The sequence below is a fragment of the Bos indicus x Bos taurus genome, chromosome 6, assembly GCF_003369695.1.
Source record: "Bos indicus x Bos taurus breed Angus x Brahman F1 hybrid chromosome 6, Bos_hybrid_MaternalHap_v2.0, whole genome shotgun sequence".
In the NCBI taxonomy this organism is placed as follows: domain Eukaryota; kingdom Metazoa; phylum Chordata; class Mammalia; order Artiodactyla; family Bovidae; genus Bos; species Bos indicus x Bos taurus.
The window spans coordinates 30,951,058-30,970,417 of NC_040081.1; the positions used below are offsets into that span (position 1 = coordinate 30,951,058).

General features: G+C 40.1%; 1 protein-coding gene across 2 annotated transcripts in view; it reads right to left on the minus strand.

Moving 5' to 3' along the window:
* Positions 1–11,632: 11,632 nt before the first annotated feature.
* The window catches only part of GRID2 (glutamate ionotropic receptor delta type subunit 2), a 1,644,075-nt gene continuing 1,636,347 nt past the window's right edge, over positions 11,633–19,360 (minus strand). Inside the window, exon 16 of one of the 2 annotated variants that reach the window (XM_027544060.1) lies at positions 11,633–18,110. In XM_027544060.1, the coding sequence (XP_027399861.1) occupies positions 17,955–18,110 (156 nt within the window). In that variant the 3' untranslated portion in view covers positions 11,633–17,954. The remainder of the gene's footprint in view (positions 18,111–19,360) is intronic. The other variant, XM_027544061.1, reaches the window with a different exon arrangement.

Genomic DNA, 19,360 nt, shown 5'->3' on the forward strand with positions numbered 1-19,360 from the left:
AAATTGAAACTGTAATCAAAAATCTTCCAGCAAACAAAAGCCCCGGTCCAGACGGCTTCACAGCTGAATTCTACCAAAAATTTAGAGAAGAGCTAACACCTATCCTGCTCAAACTCTTCCAGAAAATTGCAGAGGAAGGTAAACTTCCAAACTCATTCTATGAGGCCACCATCACCCTAATACCAAAACCTGACAAAGATCCCACAAAAAAAGAAAACTACAGGCCAATATCACTGATGAACATAGATGCAAAAATCCTTAACAAAATTCTAGCAATCAGAATCCAACAACACATTAAAAAGATCATACACCATGATCAAGTGGGCTTTATCCCAGGGATGCAAGGATTCTTCAATATCCGCAAATCAATCAATGTAATACACCACATTAACAAATTGAAAAATAAAAACCATATGATTATCTCAATAGATGCAGAGAAAGCCTTTGACAAAATTCAACATCCATTTATGATAAAAACTCTCCAGAAAGCAGGAATAGAAGGAACATACCTCAACATAATAAAAGCTATATATGACAAACCCACGGCAAACATTATCCTCAATGGTGAAAAATTGAAAGCATTTCCTCTAAAGTCAGGAACAAGACAAGGGTGCCCACTTTCACCATTACTATTCAACATAGTTTTGGAAGTTTTGGCCACAGCAATCAGAGCAGAAAAAGAAATAAAAGGAATCCAAATTGGAAAAGAAGAAGTAAAACTCTCACTATTTGCAGATGACATGATCCTCTACATAGAAAACCCTAAAGAGTCCACCAGAAAATTACTAGAAATAATCAATGACTACAGTAAAGTTGCAGGATATAAAATCAACACACAGAAATCCCTTGCATTCCTATACACTAATAATGAGAAAACAGAAAGAGAAATTAAGGAAACAATTCCATTCACCATTGCAACAGAAAGAATTAAATACTTAGGAATATATCTACCTAAAGAAACTAAAGACCTATATATAGAAAACTATAAAACACTGGTGAAAGAAATCAAAGAGGACACTAATAGATGGAGAAATATACCATGTTCATGGATTGGAAGAATCAATATAGTGAAAATGAGTATACTACCCAAAGCAATTTATAGATTCAACGCAATCCCTATCAAGCTACCAACAGTATTCTTCACAGAGCTAGAACAAATAATTTCACAATTTGTATGGAAATACAAAAAACCTCGAATAGCCAAAGCGATCTTGAGAAAGAAGAATGGAACTGGAGGAATCAACCTACCTGACTTCAGGCTCTACTACAAAGCCACAGTTATCAAGACAGTATGGTACTGGCACAAAGACAGAAATATTGATCAATGGAATAAAATAGAAAGCCCAGAGATAAATCCACGCACATATGGACACCTTATCTTCGACAAAGGAGGCAAGAATATACAATGGATTAAAGACAATCTCTTTAACAAGTGGTGCTGGGAAATCTGGTCAACCACTTGTAAAAGAATGAAACTGGACCACTTTCTAACACCGTACACAAAATAAACTCAAAATGGATTAAAGATCTAAACGTAAGACCAGAAACTATAAAACTCCTAGAGGAGAACATAGGCAAAACACTCTCCGACATACATCACAGCAGGATCCTCTATGACCCACCTCCCAGAATATTGGAAATAAAAGCAAAAATAAACAAATGGGACCTAATTAACCTTAAAAGCTTTTGCACATCAAAGGAAACTATTAGCAAGGTGAAAAGACAGCCTTCAGAATGGGAGAAAATAATAGCAAATGAAGCAACCGACAAACAACTAATCTCAAAAATATACAAGCAACTCCTACAGCTCAACTCCAGAAAAATAAACGACCCAATCAAAAAATGGGCCAAAGAACTAAATAGACATTTCTCCAAAAAAGACATACAGATGGCTAACAAACACATGAAAAGATGCTCAACATCACTCATTATCAGAGAAATGCAAATCAAAACCACTATGAGGTACCATTTCACACCAGTCAGAATGGCTGCGATCCAAAAGTCTACAAATAATAAATGCTGGAGAGGGTGTGGAGAAAAGGGAACCCTCTTACACTGTTGGTGGGAATGCAAACTAGTATAGCCACTATGGAGAACAGTGTGGAGATTCCTTAAAAAACTGGAAATAGAACTGCCTTATGATCCAGCAACCCCACTGCTGGGCATACACACTGAGGAAACCAGAAGGGAAAGAGACACGTGTACCCCAATGTTCATCGCAGCACTGTTTATAATAGCCAAGACATGGAAGCAACCTAGATGTCCATCAGCAGATGAATGGATAAGAAAGCTGTGGTACATATACACAATGGAGTATTACTCAGCCATTAAAAAGAATACATTTGAATCAGTTCTAATGAGGTGGATGAAACTGGAGCCTATTATACAGAGTGAAGTAAGCCAGAAGGAAAAACATAAATACAGTATTCTAACGCATATATATGGAATTTAGAAAGATGGTAACAATAACCCAGTGTACGAGACAGCAAAAGAGACACTGATGTATAGAACAGTCTTATGGACTCTGTGGGAGAGGGAGAGGGTGGGAAGATTTGGGAGAATGGCAATGAAACATGTAAAATATCATGTAGGAAACGAGTTGCCAGTCCAGGTTCGATGCATGATGCTGGATGCTTGGGGCTGGTGCACTGGGACGGCCCAGAGGGATGGTATGGGGAGGGAGGAGGGAGGAGGGTTCGGGATGGGGAACACATGTATACCTGTGGCGGATTCATTTTGATATTTGGCAAAACTAATACAATTATGTAAAGTTTAAAAATAAAATAAAATTGGAAGAATAAAAAAAAAAAAAAAAGACCATTCCCAAGGAAAAGTAATGCAAAAAGGCAAAATGGCTGTCTGAGGAGGCCTTACAAATAGCTGTGAAAAGAAGAGAAGTGAAATACAAGGATAAAAGGAAAGATATACCCATTTGAATGCAGAGTTCCAAAGAATAGAAAGGAGAGATAAGAAAGCCTTCCTCAGTGATCAGTGCAAAGAAATAGAGGAAAACAATAGAATGGGAAAGACTAGAGATCTCTTCAAGAAACTTAGAGATACCAAGGGAACATTTCATGCAAAGATGGGCACAATAAAGGACAGAAATGGTATGGATCTAACAGAAGAAGAAGATATTAAGAAGAGGTGGCAAGAATACACAGAACTATGCAAAAAAGATCTTCACGACCCAGATAATCACAATGGTGTGATCACTGACCTAGAGCCAGATATCCCAGAATGAGAAGTCAAGTGGGCCTTAGGAAGCATCATTACAAACAAAGCTAGTGGAGGTGAAGGAATTCCAGTTGAACTATTTCAAATCCTAAAAGATGATGCTGTGAAAGTGCTGCACTCAATATGCCAGCAAATTTGGAAAACTCAGCTGTGGCCACAGGACTGGAAAAGGTCAGTTTTCATTCCAATCCCAAAGAAAGGCAATGCTGAAGAATGTTCAAACTACTGCATAATTGCACTCATCTCACACACTAGTAAAGTAATGCTCAAAATTCTCCAAGCCAGGCTTCAACTGTACATGAACTATGAACTTCCAGATGTTCAGGCTGGTTTTAGAAAGGCAGAGGAACCAGAGACCAAATTGCTAACATCCACTGGATCATCAAAAAAGCAAGAGAATTCCAGAAAAACATCTACTTCTGCTTTATTGACTATACCAAAGCCTTTGACTGTGTGGATCACAACAAACTATGGAAAATTCTTCAAGAGATGGGAATACTGGACCACCGAATCTGCCTCCTGAGAAATCTGTATGCAGGTCAGGAAGCAACAGTTAGAACTGGACATGGAACAACAGACTGGTTCCAAATCAGGAAAGGAGTACACCAAGGCTGTATATTGTCACCCTGCTTATTTAACTTCTATGCAGAGTACATCATGAGAAGCTCTGGGCTGGATGAAGCACAAGCTGGAATCAAGATTGCCGGGAGAAATATCAATAACCTCAGATATGCAGATGACAAAGAAGAACTAAAGATCCTCTTGATGAAAGTGAAAGAGAAGAGTGAAAAAGTTGGCTTAAAATTCAACATTCAGAAAACTAAAATCATGGCATCTGGTCCCATCACTTCATGGCAAATGGATGGGGAAACAATGGAAACAGTGACTGACTTTATTTTGGGGGGCTCCAAAATCACTGGAGATGGTGACTGCAGCCATGAAATTAAAAGATACTTGTTCCTTGAAAGAAAAGTTATGACCAACCTAGATAGCATATTAGAAAGCAGAGACATTACTTTGCCAACAAAGGTCCATCTAGTCAAAGCTATGGTTTTTCCAGTAGTCATGTATGGATGTGAGAGTTGGATTATAAAGAAAGCTGAGCCCTGAAGAATTGATGCTTTTGAACTGTGGTGTTGGAGAAGACTTTTGAGAGTCCCTTGGACTGCAAGGAGATCCAACCAGTCCATTCTAAAAGAAATCAGTCCTGAATATTATTTGCAAGGACTGATGCTGAAGCTGAAATTCCAATAATTTGGCAACCTGATGAGAAGAACTGACTCATTGGAAAAGAGCCTGATACTGGGAAAAATTTCCGGCTGGAGGAGAAGGGGATAACAGACGACGAGATGGTTGGATGACATCATCGACTCAATGGACATGAGTTTTAGCAGGCTCCGGAAGTTGGTGATGGACAGGGAGGCCTGGTGTGCTACAGTCCATGGGATCGGAAAGAGTCGGACATGACTGAGCGACTAACTGTACTGAACTGATGAAGTGCTCAGACTTCTATGAAGTATCCTTAAAAAAAAAAAAAAAGAAGTGAACCTGAGTTTAAAATATGGGGGATATCATATTGGGCTTCTGCGGTGGCTCAGTGGTGAAGAGTCCATTTGCAATGCAGGATCCACAGGATACACTGGTTCAACCCCTGGGTCAGGAAGATTCCCTGGAGAAGGACCTGCCAACTCACTCCAGTGTTCTTGCCTGGAGAATCCCATGGATAAGAGGAGCCTGGGGGGCTATAGTCCATAGGGTCAGAAAGAATTAGACACAACTGAAGTAACTTAGCACAGCATAGCACACCATATTAAGTTTAAAGGACATCATGAAAAATGCAAAGAGACAACAAACCCACTTCGTGTAACATTCTATAGAACAAATGTTCAGTTTTCCCAAGTCTGTGGCATGAAGAAAAGAGAGAGGTGAGGACTGTTCTTGATTAAGACAGTCTCAAGATATAGCACCAAAAGCAATGTGTGGACCTTGTTTGGATTCAGATTCAATAGTAAAAGGATCATTTTAAAGACACTTGATGAAATATGAATATAAATGCAGTATTATGTGATACCAGTGAGTTATTGTTAATTTTTTCTAAGTATGATAAAGGCAATGTGGTATCTAAAAAGTTGTGCATACCTTCAGAGTCACACTTATATATATATATATATATATATATATATATGGGTAAAATAACATGCCTATGATTTGCTTTGAAGTACTTTATGAACAAGATCAACAGTATAAAAAAGGAATAATGAAGCACATGTACAAAAATCTTGATAATCACTAATATGGGTGATATAATAAGTCAGTAGACCATTATTTGAACATGAAAATTTTCATAATAAAATTCTATTAGAAGTTCAGTGGCATCTCACTGTCTATCATACATCAACCACAGAGTCCAGCTTTTAATTCTCAGTTAAAACTATGTCCTAACCTATGTTTCTAGACTGAGATTTCATTATTCCTTTTGCACAGCTTCTCATATTTATTTCAAGGATCATCTATGTACATAAAGATCACTTGGGATATTCATTAAAAAGGTAGATTCCTGGGCCCCTACTAAATCTACCAAATCACATTTTTGAAAGGATCCCAGAACTTGTATTTAAAATAAGCACCCCAAGGGTTGTCCCACTTTGAGAATTATTTTTCTAGAAGATTTCCTGTACTCTATTCAGCTAGTTTATAGTTCTCAGAACTTGTAATTCCTGTCACCACAAACATGCTAATCCAGACACCTATTATCTAGTCCTACTTACTAGAAGGTAAGCTAAGTTTCAAAGTCTAGACTAAATGCTTCATCCTCTAAGAATTCTTCTCTTCTCACCTCTGGGATTACCATTCATCTTTCAGCAAGGAGATGAAAGCAAGGTGACTTAGGGTCTACTATTACACTAAAGGCTTGTTAGAGCTGTTCGCAATTACATTTGTTACAGTTCCTAGGTTTGCTTAAGTTTCATTGACCACCAGGAACTGTAAACTCCTTCACAATTTTATAGTATCTGTATCAGTTATCTATTGCTCCATAATAAATCCACCCCCAGCCTCAGCCTCAGTGGTTTATACAACACACATTTACTACATCACACTTTCTGTGGGTAAGAGATTCTGGAGCTGCTGAGTTGGGTGGTTCTGGCTCAAGATTTCTCAAGAGGTTTTACTGAAAATATCAGCTCAAGTTTTAGTATCTGAAGGCTTGACTAGGACTGGAAGGGCCACTTCCCAGATGGTCCCTTCACAAGGCTTCAGAGTTAGTGCTGGCTGTTGGCAGTAGGCCCAAGTTTCTTGCCATGTGGATCTTCTCATACGGCTGTTTGAGTGTCCTATGGCATATGAGCACCTTGCTCATTCAGAGGAAATGATTCAAGGGAGAAAAATGCAAGCTTCAGTATCTTTGAAGAGGGCTTCTGAGGTGGCTTGGTGGAAAAGAATCCTCCTGCCACGTTGGAGATGCATGTTCGATCCCTGGGTTGGGAAGATCACCTGGAGAAGGAAATGACAACCCACTTCAATATTCTTGCCTGGAAAATCCCAAGGGCACAGGAGCCTGGAGGTCTATAGTCAATGGTGTTGCAAAGAACTGGACTCGACTGAGCACGCGCACATCTTAGGCCATTTTTTTCTTCACCGAAAGTGAAACGCACAGGACTTCCTCTCAACACTGTCTTATTGCAACAGCAGCCTGTTTTTGGCTTGCAGACATAATGAGTCACCCTATCCACGAACCAGGCCTCAGTTCTTCCTTCTTTGTTAGCTGTTCCTTTTCTGTTACCTCATTAGAGGTGAGACATTGATGAAATGGAGTAATAAAAGAGTCTGGGACACCTGTTCATGTAACTTACTTATGCTCTCTTGAACTTATTGGGTCTGATCCAGAATTACTATTTCCATGATATGATGGATGGATATTTTCCACTCCCCTCTCCCCCTGTCGAACTTGTAATTAATGAGATATCCAGATCAAAGTGAACAGCCTCAGTTGCACAGCACTTAATATTCCTTCATTAAGAGTTCAGTCTCTGCTAGAGGCTAGTAGCATCCAAGATCTGTTTGGAATCGTGGCTAGTTCTGTGCTTCAGATGGCATAATCTTGTTCCAATGCCTTAGAAGTCTGTGCTATGACTCTTCTACTGGGGCTTACAAAAGACCCTAAATGCAACCTTATGTTCCACAAATAGCTCCAGCACCATAGAATCTGCTGAATCACATGATGTCATGGACAAGGAGGTTTATTCCACAACTTAGATCTGCTGTAAGCTCTGCTCAGAACTACTTGCTTCCGAGTCAGTTGTCAACTGATAAATAAGTCAGAGCTGTATGACATGTGCTTTCTCCAAAATCAAAAAAGGACTACCAGGCATTATGCCTGTTCCTTTGGGAGTATCTTATTAATAGTATGTCACATGGTTCTGAAATTCTAAAACTTCACCACTCTGGCAGGATCTTGGATCTTTGTAATGTACCTCACAAGGGTATTTCTTTTAAAGCTACTTCCTGCTCCAGTTAAAGTGATGTCATCACTAGAACAGACCACCATGAGTTTCTGCAGAAGTTCCAGGTAAACCAAGTCCTTTTATCCTGAGAATGTTAACATGACCCTACAATGTGGAGATGCCTTAAAAAACTGGAAATAGAACTGCCTTATGACCCAGCAATCCCACTACTGGGCATACACACAGAGGAAACCAGAATTGAAAGAGACACTTGTACCCCAATGTTCATCACAGCACTGTTTATAATAGCCAGGACATGGAAGCAACCTAGATGTCTATCAGCAGATGAATGGATAAGAAAGCTGTGGTACATATACACAATGGAGTATTACTCAGCCATTAAAAAGAATACATTTGAATCAGTTCTAATGAGGTGAATGAAACTGGAGCCTATTATACAGAGTGAAGTAAGCCAGAAAGAAAAACACCAATACAGTATACTAACACATATATATGGAATTTAGAAAGATGCTAACAATAACCCTGTATGCAAGACAGCAAAAGAGACATAGATGTATAGAACAGTCTTTTGGACTCTGTGGGAGAGGGAGAGGGTGGGATGATTTGGGAGAATGGCATTGAAACATGTACAATATCATATATGAAATGAATCGCCAGTCCAGGTTTGATGCATGATACAGGATGCTTGGGGCTGGTGCACTGGGATGACCCAGAGGGATGGTACGGGGAGGGAGGTGAGAGGGGGTTCAGGATGGGGAACACGTGTATACCCATGGCAGATTCATGTTGATGTATGGCAAAACCAATATAATATTGTAATGTAATTAGCCTCCAATTAAAATAAATAAATTTGTATTTAAAAAAATAAATAAAGCCACTTACTTAGGTAAAAAACAAACAAACAACAAAAAAAAGGAATGCACTATTATTCATTCCAGGTGAGTGTGAACTGCTGCTTATCAGCCTTCCTGCTAAATCCTCCGGATCAATAGCTGCATGATGAGTGCAACAGTTGCCAGGTAGCTGAGATGGGGCTCCCCCTCAGTTAGGTTCACAGTAGTCTATTATCATCTACTGTGATTCATCTGATTTTTGCAGGTGTCAGAGTGACCGATGAGATAGGGACATGGTGGAGACCGCTGCTCTTCCATCTGGTGGTGCACACCTCTGAGAGTGATACTCAATCTCCAAGTTTCCATCCAGTGTGTGGTATTTTTCTCATTTACTATCTAGGAGGGAGTGTACTTTCAGAGACTTTCACTTGGCCTTCAGAGCTGGCATTATAGCATCTTTAAACCTCTTCCTCTCTGACCTCTGTGCCTGTTGTCACATCCCCTTATATGAGTCTGACTCCTGCCTCCTTCACCTCAAAGAACATTGTTATTAATCTGGGCACACCCAGATACTCCAGCATAATCTCCCCATCCTGAGATTCTTAGTTCAATCACATTGCAAGTCCCTTTTGCCAGGTGAGGTAATATATTCACAGGTTCCTGGAAATTAGGATGTGGGCACCTTGGGAGGGACCACTAATCATCCTAGCGCTGCTGCTGCTGCTACTAAGTCACATCAGTCGTGTCCGACTCTATGCAACCCCATAGACGGCAGCCCACCAGACTCCCCCGTCTCTGGGATTCTCCAGGCAAGAACACCGGAGTGGGTTGCCATTTCCTTCTCCAATGCATGAAAGTGAAAAGTGAAAGTGAAGTCATTCAGTCATGTCCAACTCAGCGACCCCATGGACTGAAGCCTACCAGGCTCCTCCATCCATGGGATTTTTCAGGCAAGAGTACTGGAGTGGGGTGCCATTGCCTTTTCCAGATCATCCTAGTGCACCATCCATCTACTGTGTCCCTGGAAATACTGTGGTCTGTCATCTATTGCCACAGACCCCTGGGGGTCAGGGTCCCCGATTTTCATTCTGGCTTAACTTCCTGGTGTAGGAATTACACCCATCTTGACACTGACAGGTAAGTGGCACCACCTGGCCTCTGCTCTTCTGGAATCCTCTCTTTTTGTCAACTCCGATGAGCTTATTCCATGGCAGATTTCCTGAGTGTATATCCTAGCTAGAAAAGGACAGATTCACTGCATTTCTTAACAATGATACTATCCCCACATTGGCACTTCCTTTTTGTTTAAAACAAACAAATTGACTGTATTGCTTATTCCAGGAGCTTCCTGCAGGACCCACCAGCTTCATAGCCTCATAGCTTCAATAGGAAGCATCAGCTGGCAGAGTGCACCCTAGACTGAGCTCCTCACCTCAAAACTCTCATTTTCCTTTGTTTACTCTAAATTATTACATCATGACCCTTCCCTAGCCCTAGTCAACCTCCACCCCTGTCCCAGCATGGGAAGACCTGCCTTAAACCAGATTTCACAGTCTCAATAATTATTGTAGCCTTATTATTCCCCTGTGTACTGTGTTGTCAACACATTCATTTTTGATTTAGTGAAGAGAGTTTCTTCTTTGGCTTCCCTGAGAAGCATAGTAGCTAATGAATTCTCTGGTCTTAAGCATTAAATCCATTCAAGTGTATCCCTCTTTTATAAGACTTTCCTCCCTTTCCTCAAACTGTGATGAAGCTGTTCTGGCATTTCCACCTTATTTACTGTAGGTCAACATTTCTTCCAAGTTTAAGAAATCCATCTCAGCATAATATTTGGACCTCTAGGATGTAAAATCCTGAGTTATGGAAATTCCCCCTCAGTATTGCAGAACTTCTGGAGTAGTTCCTTTGCTTCCAAAATAAGAACAGTACTTCCCCAAGTGGGCCATGCTGAGACTTGACCCTAGCTTTATGCCTACAAACTATAAGAAAGGTGGAGCCAATTTTGATGAAGGCAAGTATTATCTGGTGAGTCATCTTACTCATGTGAGGTCTCTGAATGGTCCTCAGGCAAGGGGAGGTGACTGTTCTTGAGTGAAATAAAGGGTCACTTGAGGAGACCTAGATGGTTCAGCAGAACATAAAGGGTTCTATATGTCTGCTTTTCATCCTCAGTTTCTTACTTCTCTCTCAGGGTCTCAAGTTTAGCATTAGTCAGCTTGCCAGGGCTGTGTAGTAACAATACTCTGCAATTCAGCTACTCTTATAATATGGTCTAATTCTCAGCCTGTACCGGCATTAACTGTGGATATCAGAGTTTTCTGGATTTTGCATTGTGTCCTGAGGTGATGGCTGACTAACTTGAGCCCCCCATTTTCTTTCGGTGGTATATCTGTGGTACTTCACCCGATATATCTGCAGTCTTTTACTGCAATCACTGTTACCATATCTCTCAAATGGCAGAGATATTGCACAAGCTCAGTGTCTCCTCTTCTTCCTGCATCTGGTTCCAGTTCATCACAGATGAGACTGTTAGCAATAGTGACCCTACAGCCTGCCAGGGGTCACCGCAACCCACTTATCACTGACAATACACCCTTGGCTGCTATCTGGCCAGGGAGTGATCCAGTTCCAGAAACCCATCTGAGGTTATGCTTCCTAGACCATTTCCAGTATGGATTATTTTAGTTTTGATTCTCCCAAAAGTTAGATCTTTAGACAAGAATTCACATTGCGGTAGGATGAGTGTTTGTTTTTAAATGATTTGTTAAATTATTCATAATCTATGTCTATGTTTTATGTATATGTGCTATATTTCTCAATTAATTCCTTAAATCTCCCCTTGTCTTATGTGACAGGATAAGTTGGAGATGAATTAAAAGTTAAATATAAAAATGGGAAATTATAAACATATTTAGAAAGTGATGCAAGTAAGTGTTTTACTGACATCAGGCTAAGTAAGCATTCTATGCATAAAATCACTGGAAGATTCAATAATTAATGAAATAATTTAAAATGTTAAATTAACAGTAATTTTAATAATAAAAGAGTTCCACAAACAATAGTACATAAAAACTGAAGGAACATTTTTCACATACAAAAAATCATAGAAGTTAAAAGTAAATGATAAATTGGAAAAAGTATTTGCAACAAGTTTTACACACAGTGAGTTAATAGACATAATATAAAAAGGAATTACTAAACTTGATAAGAAAATGTCTAGTTCCTGATAGAAAAACAGCCAAAAGATAAGAGCAGGTAGTTCATGAAGGAGTAGTAAAAATGATTCATAAAGATGAAAAACATATTCAACCAGGAAATGCAAGTTAGAACAATAAGAAAGTTCCAGTTAACTGTTTCAGATTGAACACACAGATACCTCCCTCAAACATCATTAATATAACAGAAAAAGGACACAAAATATATAAACCCATGGAACGAAGAGAATGGCTAAAGAGACAATAACAAATGAAAGATGTCAACTGGAAATAGATGGACCAGTGATCATTGATTTAGCAGAACTGAGGAAGCCTATAACTTAGTCTGCAGGGAAAGCCAAGGAGAAGACTGATTCTGCCCTAGTCCCCACATGTGAAGTTGTTGGAGGCACCAGGTATCTGTAAAGGCAGGGTTGAAAGAGGAGACACAACCTACTGTGCTATTGGCGTGCAGGCAAGTCAGGGCATCTCGATGTTTCTGAGGCTCTTGTAACACCTCTTTTCATTCCAAATTGAGCTTCCCCCCAGTAGAGAAGTAAAGAGTAATGGACATTTCATTTACTTTTATGGATGCTTCCAAAATATTTTCATCAGTATGACTGTTACTGAGACAATTTTTGTATCTGTTTTAAAGACAGTATCCCTGGATGCATTATGCACATGATCAGGTGGTAATAATGACACTCTTGGCACCATTTGAATATAAATTTCAGAAAGCCTCTTTACAGGGAAGTTTCTGAGTTACGATTCTGATAAGCAGTTTAATTTAGGAAAACATAATAACAGTTCTCTGGGATACTTTGTGGAGAAGACAACTTTCTGGAATTTATTCAATGCGTATGTACTGAGCACTCTCTATGTGTGCAACAAAGCAACAAGGCACACAAACGTATGACTTGACTCTTGCTAAAACCTGCAGCGGCTTCTGGAGCCTCTTAGGTTGAAGATAAATTTCCTTAGTGTGGCATTTAAGACTCTGCATAGGTGGTTTGTATCCACCTCTAGGACTCTCCTTCCACCTTTCTTACCTTTGTTTTCAGAGCTCCAGTTCCTTGGACCTGTCTTCATTACATCAGTCACCTTGGCTTTTAGTTCTCAGATGAACTTTGCTTTCTATGAAGCAATGAAGGATGCTAGCTGGTCTCTCTGCCTGATGTGTTCTATCTTCCCCATCTCTATCCCCCAAACTTCTTCTCATTGTTCTTATTTTAGCAAAAGCTTTTTACTTCTTCCTGTAAACCTTCTCAACTAGGTCAGTTTTCTTTGTTATACACGCTCATTTTATCCTTTCCTTCAGGGAATTAATCCTTGGTAAGATTATTGGTTTGATATCTTTTTCTCATCCTGGAGTGTGAACTCCATGATTTTGCTATGTGATGTCTATCACTTATCATAGTATCTAGAAGATGGATGGCTTTCAATCTATATAAATTGAAGGAAAGAATGTCTTCAAGGAGTTTAACTTTACTAGTTCCTTCAAAATACTGCTTAGTTGCTGCCAAATTTTGATCTAGTAAAAAAAATGCAGATTTTCAGTTTACAGAAATTTAGCTTTGTTGTGGTGAAGATGGGAAATTTGAGATTATAATTCCATTAGGGACTGCTGTGACAGAGATGGTACTACATCTTCCTGTTGTAATTTGTATATATTTTGTTTGAAATATATTTTATTTAAGTAAAGATCTGCTTGCTTATTTGGCTTGGTCATTCTAGAATATTGATAGTAATCATCAGTATCTGGTTCAGATACTAACAGGTAACTGTTAGCTTTGAAGAGTTCTTTATAAATTCTGGACTTTATAAAGACCATGAAAAGACTCCATAGAGAAGAACTGAACTGACACAAAAGACAAGAGCCAACTGCAATTTACTAGGCAGTCAATTTCAGTGTAAATATATATACATCATCTTGGGAAGGACACACAGTGATGCTCCTCTGTAGTCACTTCCAGTCTCTCATGCTAGGGAGCTTGTGATCTCTCTAAGTACCATTCAGACTATCTTCTTCATTCTTAACCTGACGGCTGCAATCCACTGACTTCCTTTATTTCCCACACGTATTCGTGTCTTACTAGGTCCAGTTAAAAAAATCAGCCCTTGTTGACAACAGGAGAGGGTTCTTAGTCTGCTTGCAAGTATTCAGAGTTCAGTGTTTAATTACAAAGCTTCCCCCAGCTCCCCACCATTGTGTGTACTGGCCGGGTTCCATCTACTGCTGGAACTTCTAATGTGATTTTCTGAAAAGCCTGGCATTCCTGCCAGCAATGGGGAGTGGCTGATCTCTGCATTCAGATACCTCTTTCTGCGAAACGCTGCCTACACTTTTCTTTTCTGTCCCGTGCATTGTATCTCACTCGGCAGTGTGTCTGCATCCTGATGCGGGGCAGTGAGAGAACTGAGTGCCTCTTACAGAGATACAGTTTGCAGATGAAGGTTAAACTGCAATGCTCCTTGTGTGTCATGAGTAAACATCCCCTCGGCTGTCCTCCCCTGGTGTTTGGCTTTAACTGTTTCCAGCTCACTAACGTGTAACCTATGAGGGGATATCCTTTCCCTCTCACATAGCCTTGGACAGGCAAGGACAGACAAACTATTAAAGTCGTTCATTTTTATTACCAATTTTAATCACCAAAGAAGGAATTAAAATTCAACCAGGGAAATTATTTAATGAGAAATTTTTATTGATAAAATAATTTATCAAAGATTTATGAAAAAACTAAAACTCTCCGAGAAAGCAAATTATTTCAACCAAGATGGTAAAAGGTATGTCTGCAGGTAAGGAAGGGTTTTCTATTTTGGGCTGGTTATGTAAGAGAGATCAGTGATACTCAGGATGTTACTTCTGAAAAAAACAAACCAAACAAAACTAGGATGTCATATTGCAACTCATAAGAAAGGCTACTGTAAGATAGACATGGCGCGGCTGTAGGTGACTCCATTTCCTGCCCAGTCGTATTTGTCCTGATACCAATTCCAACATCTTAATCTGCTTCTCAATTTGGATCAGTCTATTCTTCTTTCTCAGTTACCATGACCTGAAGATCATCTTGTTTCATATGCTTGGTCTGTCATTTCAGCAACAGCTTTTCTTCCTGGCATGGGCCTGCTCTCCTCTGGGTCCTCTGGCTCAGTGCCTCTGACCTTGGGTGGCTGGGACTCTGAGTCTCCCTGGCTCTCTTCCCATAGCAAGTGGTGACTGTAAACTATAAAACACTGTTTTAATTATCTTTGATTTTTTTTTTAAGTCTTAAATTTTAATGTTACCGCCTAAAGAAAGGATTTGTGAATTTCTCAGTTCACTGAGTTGGCATATTAGATTCAGCTATTCTGGACATATAGCTAGGAGAAGACTGTGAATTATTTTTCATCACATTTAAAAACATTTTGGAAATTGACACAATCAGTGTTTTCCCTAAAATTCCTCTTTCCTTGCCTTGAGAACCTGAGGAATGAGTTATAGTTGAAATTTCCTATTTCAGACTTAAGATCTTACTTCAGAGATTCTGGGATGCTAATCCTGTCTCATCTTTTGGTATATAATCATCATTCCCTTCACTCAAGAGATCTTTTATAGAAACTTTATGCTGTCCCTGGAGGTACATGCTAATATGTTCTTAGTTTAGGAGAAGTATATTTTATGTAGAAAGATGAAATCATTTTTTTTTTCCCCTTAGAGGATGGCTGGGTATCAATGGCTCCATAGATAGTTTATTTAGACTTCTACTCAGGACCAAAATAGAGTCAGTGTTTCAAACTGGGATAGACTACTTCACTGAGATTGGACTCCAATTAGATTAGTCAATCCAAAATCCATTTTGAATCACCAGAAACAGAAGGCCAGGCTAGGGCTTGGCCATGTGGGTAGGATAAGAAACAGGGGTGGGATTCCTCACTGGTGTGTGTGTGTGTGTGTGTGCGTGTGTGTGTGTAAGGGGGATACATGAGACTTGTAAGCCAGTTTATCAGTTTATCACAGGTCTGTTAGACAGACAAGGAGTAAACAGGTCAAAATCAGAGAGATAAGAGCCAGGTTGGCCTTAAGGATAAAGTGTGCTTAAGGAAGGGATGTGTCACCAAATCTTTGCTATAAATGAATGTCTAGAATTTTCCCTTGCCAGCTCAACTATAATAGGTTGAGCAGTAAGGGGTTGCTTGTGTTTTGTTTAAGTGGGTCAGTGCCTCCTTGTAACAAAGTCTTCTCATTCTGTCTTAGGAGATAAGCTCTCCACTGGCCTGGCTGGTGATTCCTTTAGTAGCCAAAGCCCAAAGGACTCCCTGAATCATGGCTATCTGGTTAGTTCTCTGGGGCCAAGAGAGACTTCTCTACTATGGCCTTGGGGAAAGCCTTCCATCAAGAGTGCTGACTGGTGTCTAAGTCCAGTGGTGTGTTAATGGTGGAATGGCTATATGGCAATAGGGCCCTGGATTTGGTCCTCTGAATTATATCCTTGTCATCTTGTGAGGCATCAAAATCCTTAGACTGAAGCCAAATATCCAGGAGGGCACACACTTCATCATCTTTGTACCATTCACTTGCATGAAGGTGGTAAGAAAACTTTTTCTGCTAAAGTATAATATTGTATTTGGTAGGGAGGAGGAAGAACCCATGGAAAATGGAGGTGATAAAAATAACAAAGTTACATACATTTTCACATACATTTTCACTTGATTCTCACAACAACCCTGTGAGGTAGGTATAGTACATGTTTCCAATTTTACTTTGCAAAGAAAGACACCAAAGACTAGAGAGTTTAAGTGATTTGTCCATAGTCATGGTAAGTGCCAGGACCCAGACTCCAAGCCATGTCTTCCAACTTCATAGCTTGATTCCACCTATGAGCAGCTACAACCTGAGGGCTACCAGTTTGATGACAGAATGGGGAAGGCGCTTAGTAAGAGAGTACCGAACTTACTGAAAAGTCAGGTGGCTTAGAAACAATTCATTAGTAACCAGAATCCATATGATCACCCCTTGCAGGGGTTCCCCCGGGGACTGCTGCTTGTTGGCTTGAATTTTTTGGGTTGCTTTGGCATATTAGGAGATCATCTGAGGCAACCTGGGCAGCTAGGAGCTTCTTGGGTGGTCCAAGATCAGAGATGTGGGAATTCTCGTGGTCATCCCCATCCTGGTCTAGCACTCACCATTCTGTTTAATTGTCGGACTTCCCCATTGGAATGTAAAGTTCTAAGGGGCAAGCACTGTAACACAGTCACCACTGAACACTCAGAAGTCAATGTTGTTCTGGGCACATAACATATCATCATAAGAATTGTTTGAATTCACAGGGAATTAAGATGCTTCATGAGATGTTTCCATACTTTACTTGTAAGAGATTGGTTTGCCCAGAAGAGGTATTATAGATGAAAGCGGTGCTGGGTATAGGGAAAACTCAGTTATTTCGATGGTGGGTAGTACGCACAGGCACTGCTATTCCGGGGTGTCATCTCATGATCCAAATGATCTTTGTCTACAATGACAAATTTACTAGATGTGGATTCAGACTGGTAGCTCTACATTAGTCAGAAATCCATGCAGATGTAGGTTTTTGATGGGCACTAGGGGTAAAGGCAATGTCTCTTGTCATGGAGAAAGATGGTTCATTTTGGTAAATATGAAGATACTATTGTTTTAGTAATATGGAGAGAGCTCAGTGATAAAATTCTCCAAAGATATTTAATCACAATCACCAGTGGCTCAATAAAGTCTGGGAGAGGCCTTTGTCTTTTTTTCTGGTTCAGTTCTGCCAAGGCACATTCTCCTCAGTCCTCCATGTCGGTCTTCTTGACACTTGGCCATCAGAAGTCCCAGGACCCACAGTTTACACCGTTTAACCTTGAACAGGTAGAAGCTGGAGGACAAAGCTGCTGTGGTCCAGACTTGGACCCCAGTGTGAGTGCTCCTGACGAGGACACATAGGCAAGAAGTCCACTGCATAGAAGCACCCCTCCAAGATGAGTGGGTCGGCTCCGGTAAGACCCCACGACCTGTGGCTAAAAGCAGTAGTCACCTTGTTGCTCTTCTATGAGTGGATTACAGCAAAAATTTGTGGATGTCACAAGCTGGTGAGTTCAACTTCCTTGAACTGAGTAAGAATTTTTAACTTAGGATATAATACATCAGCTCACCAGTTTAGGGCACTCAGGATCGAGTGGGTCCTGAAAACAATAGGTGGGAAAAAGGTCAGCAGCCCTGGTGCTGCTAGAGGTTATGGGTCATCTAGAGGTCCTCCCAGTTGTGATGACTGGTGCAGGCCATGACTGGATGCCTGGCTTCTCCAGGTGCTGGTGCCAAGCTTCAAACATGGTCTTAATGGCCAAGCATTCCTTCTTTCAGATGTTGTTTCATTCTGCAGGGATGAAGCCTGTGGGAAATAAAGCATAAGGGCACATCAAGGTAGAGTTCAGATAAGGTCTGGCTTTCCATGGTCCTACCTCTAGGAATACTGCATTGGCTCCACTTTAAAGGTCCCTCGTAAGGAAAGTGGAGCTTAATGACAGCCATTGCAAAACTCACAGGACTCCAAGCACCCAAAGAAAGCAGAGCATATTGCCTGCTGGTTCCATAGAATCTGTTTCAGGAAGGGGCTTGGGGTTCACCCAGGATACATTGGGTGAACTAGATGAGGCCTTGGATATCTTCACCAGAAAATAAAGTCATCATCACCCTCAAAGGAGAGTCAGTAGAGATTTCTACTGGTAGAAATCTTAACTGTCTCCTTAAATCTTGAATCTCTGATCTTGACTTTTAATTATAGTTATAATTTTACAGCATAAACTTTAAAACACTAATAATTAGTGATTAGTATGGGACTTCCCAGGTGGCACAGTGGTAAAGAGTCCTCCTGCCAATGCAGGAGGTACAAGAGACCCGGGTTCGATCCCTGAGTCAGGAAGATCCCCTGGAGTAGGAAATGACAACCTGCTCCAGTATTCCTGCCTGAAAAACCCATGGACAGAGGAACCTGGCGGGCTATAGTCCATGGAGTCGCAAAGAATAGGAAATGACTAAGCACAATTAATGATAAATATATAAATCTTATTATAGTTGTAACCTTTAATCAATTTGATGTTGTTAAATGCATTTTAAACAACCCACTTAAATAGATGCTTTAAAGAAAAGAACTTCCCTTTTTCTTAAAATCCAAGGGTGTAGACCTCATAATTCAGCCTTTGAATAGCAGAATCATATAAATTTAGATCAACAGAAAGATCCTTGAATAAAGGCACAAATCAGGAAGCTTAACTCTGGGCAGCTTCAAGGGATCACTGTGATCTTTCCTGTATGTTCTTTTTAGAATTTGTGCCCCAATTTTTTGTTTATCAAAATCTTTGCTAATGTTATAGAATTTAGAGAAGAGTAAATGTTTCTAAAAATTATTAGTGAATTGTTAGCACTTACCAGTTAATTGAGTTAAATAACCAGTTATTTCAGCAATTCACATGGTTTGACTAAGCTTAAAATAGAAATCAGCTCCAAAGACTTTTGAAGACTTTTCCCAAAGTAAGCTCAGTGAACACTAATTCCAAGAAATGGGTTTTGTCATTAAGTAGATTTGGGGTACACTGAATAATTTCTACCTCTTTCGAAGACTTGAGTAGACTCATTTTACAG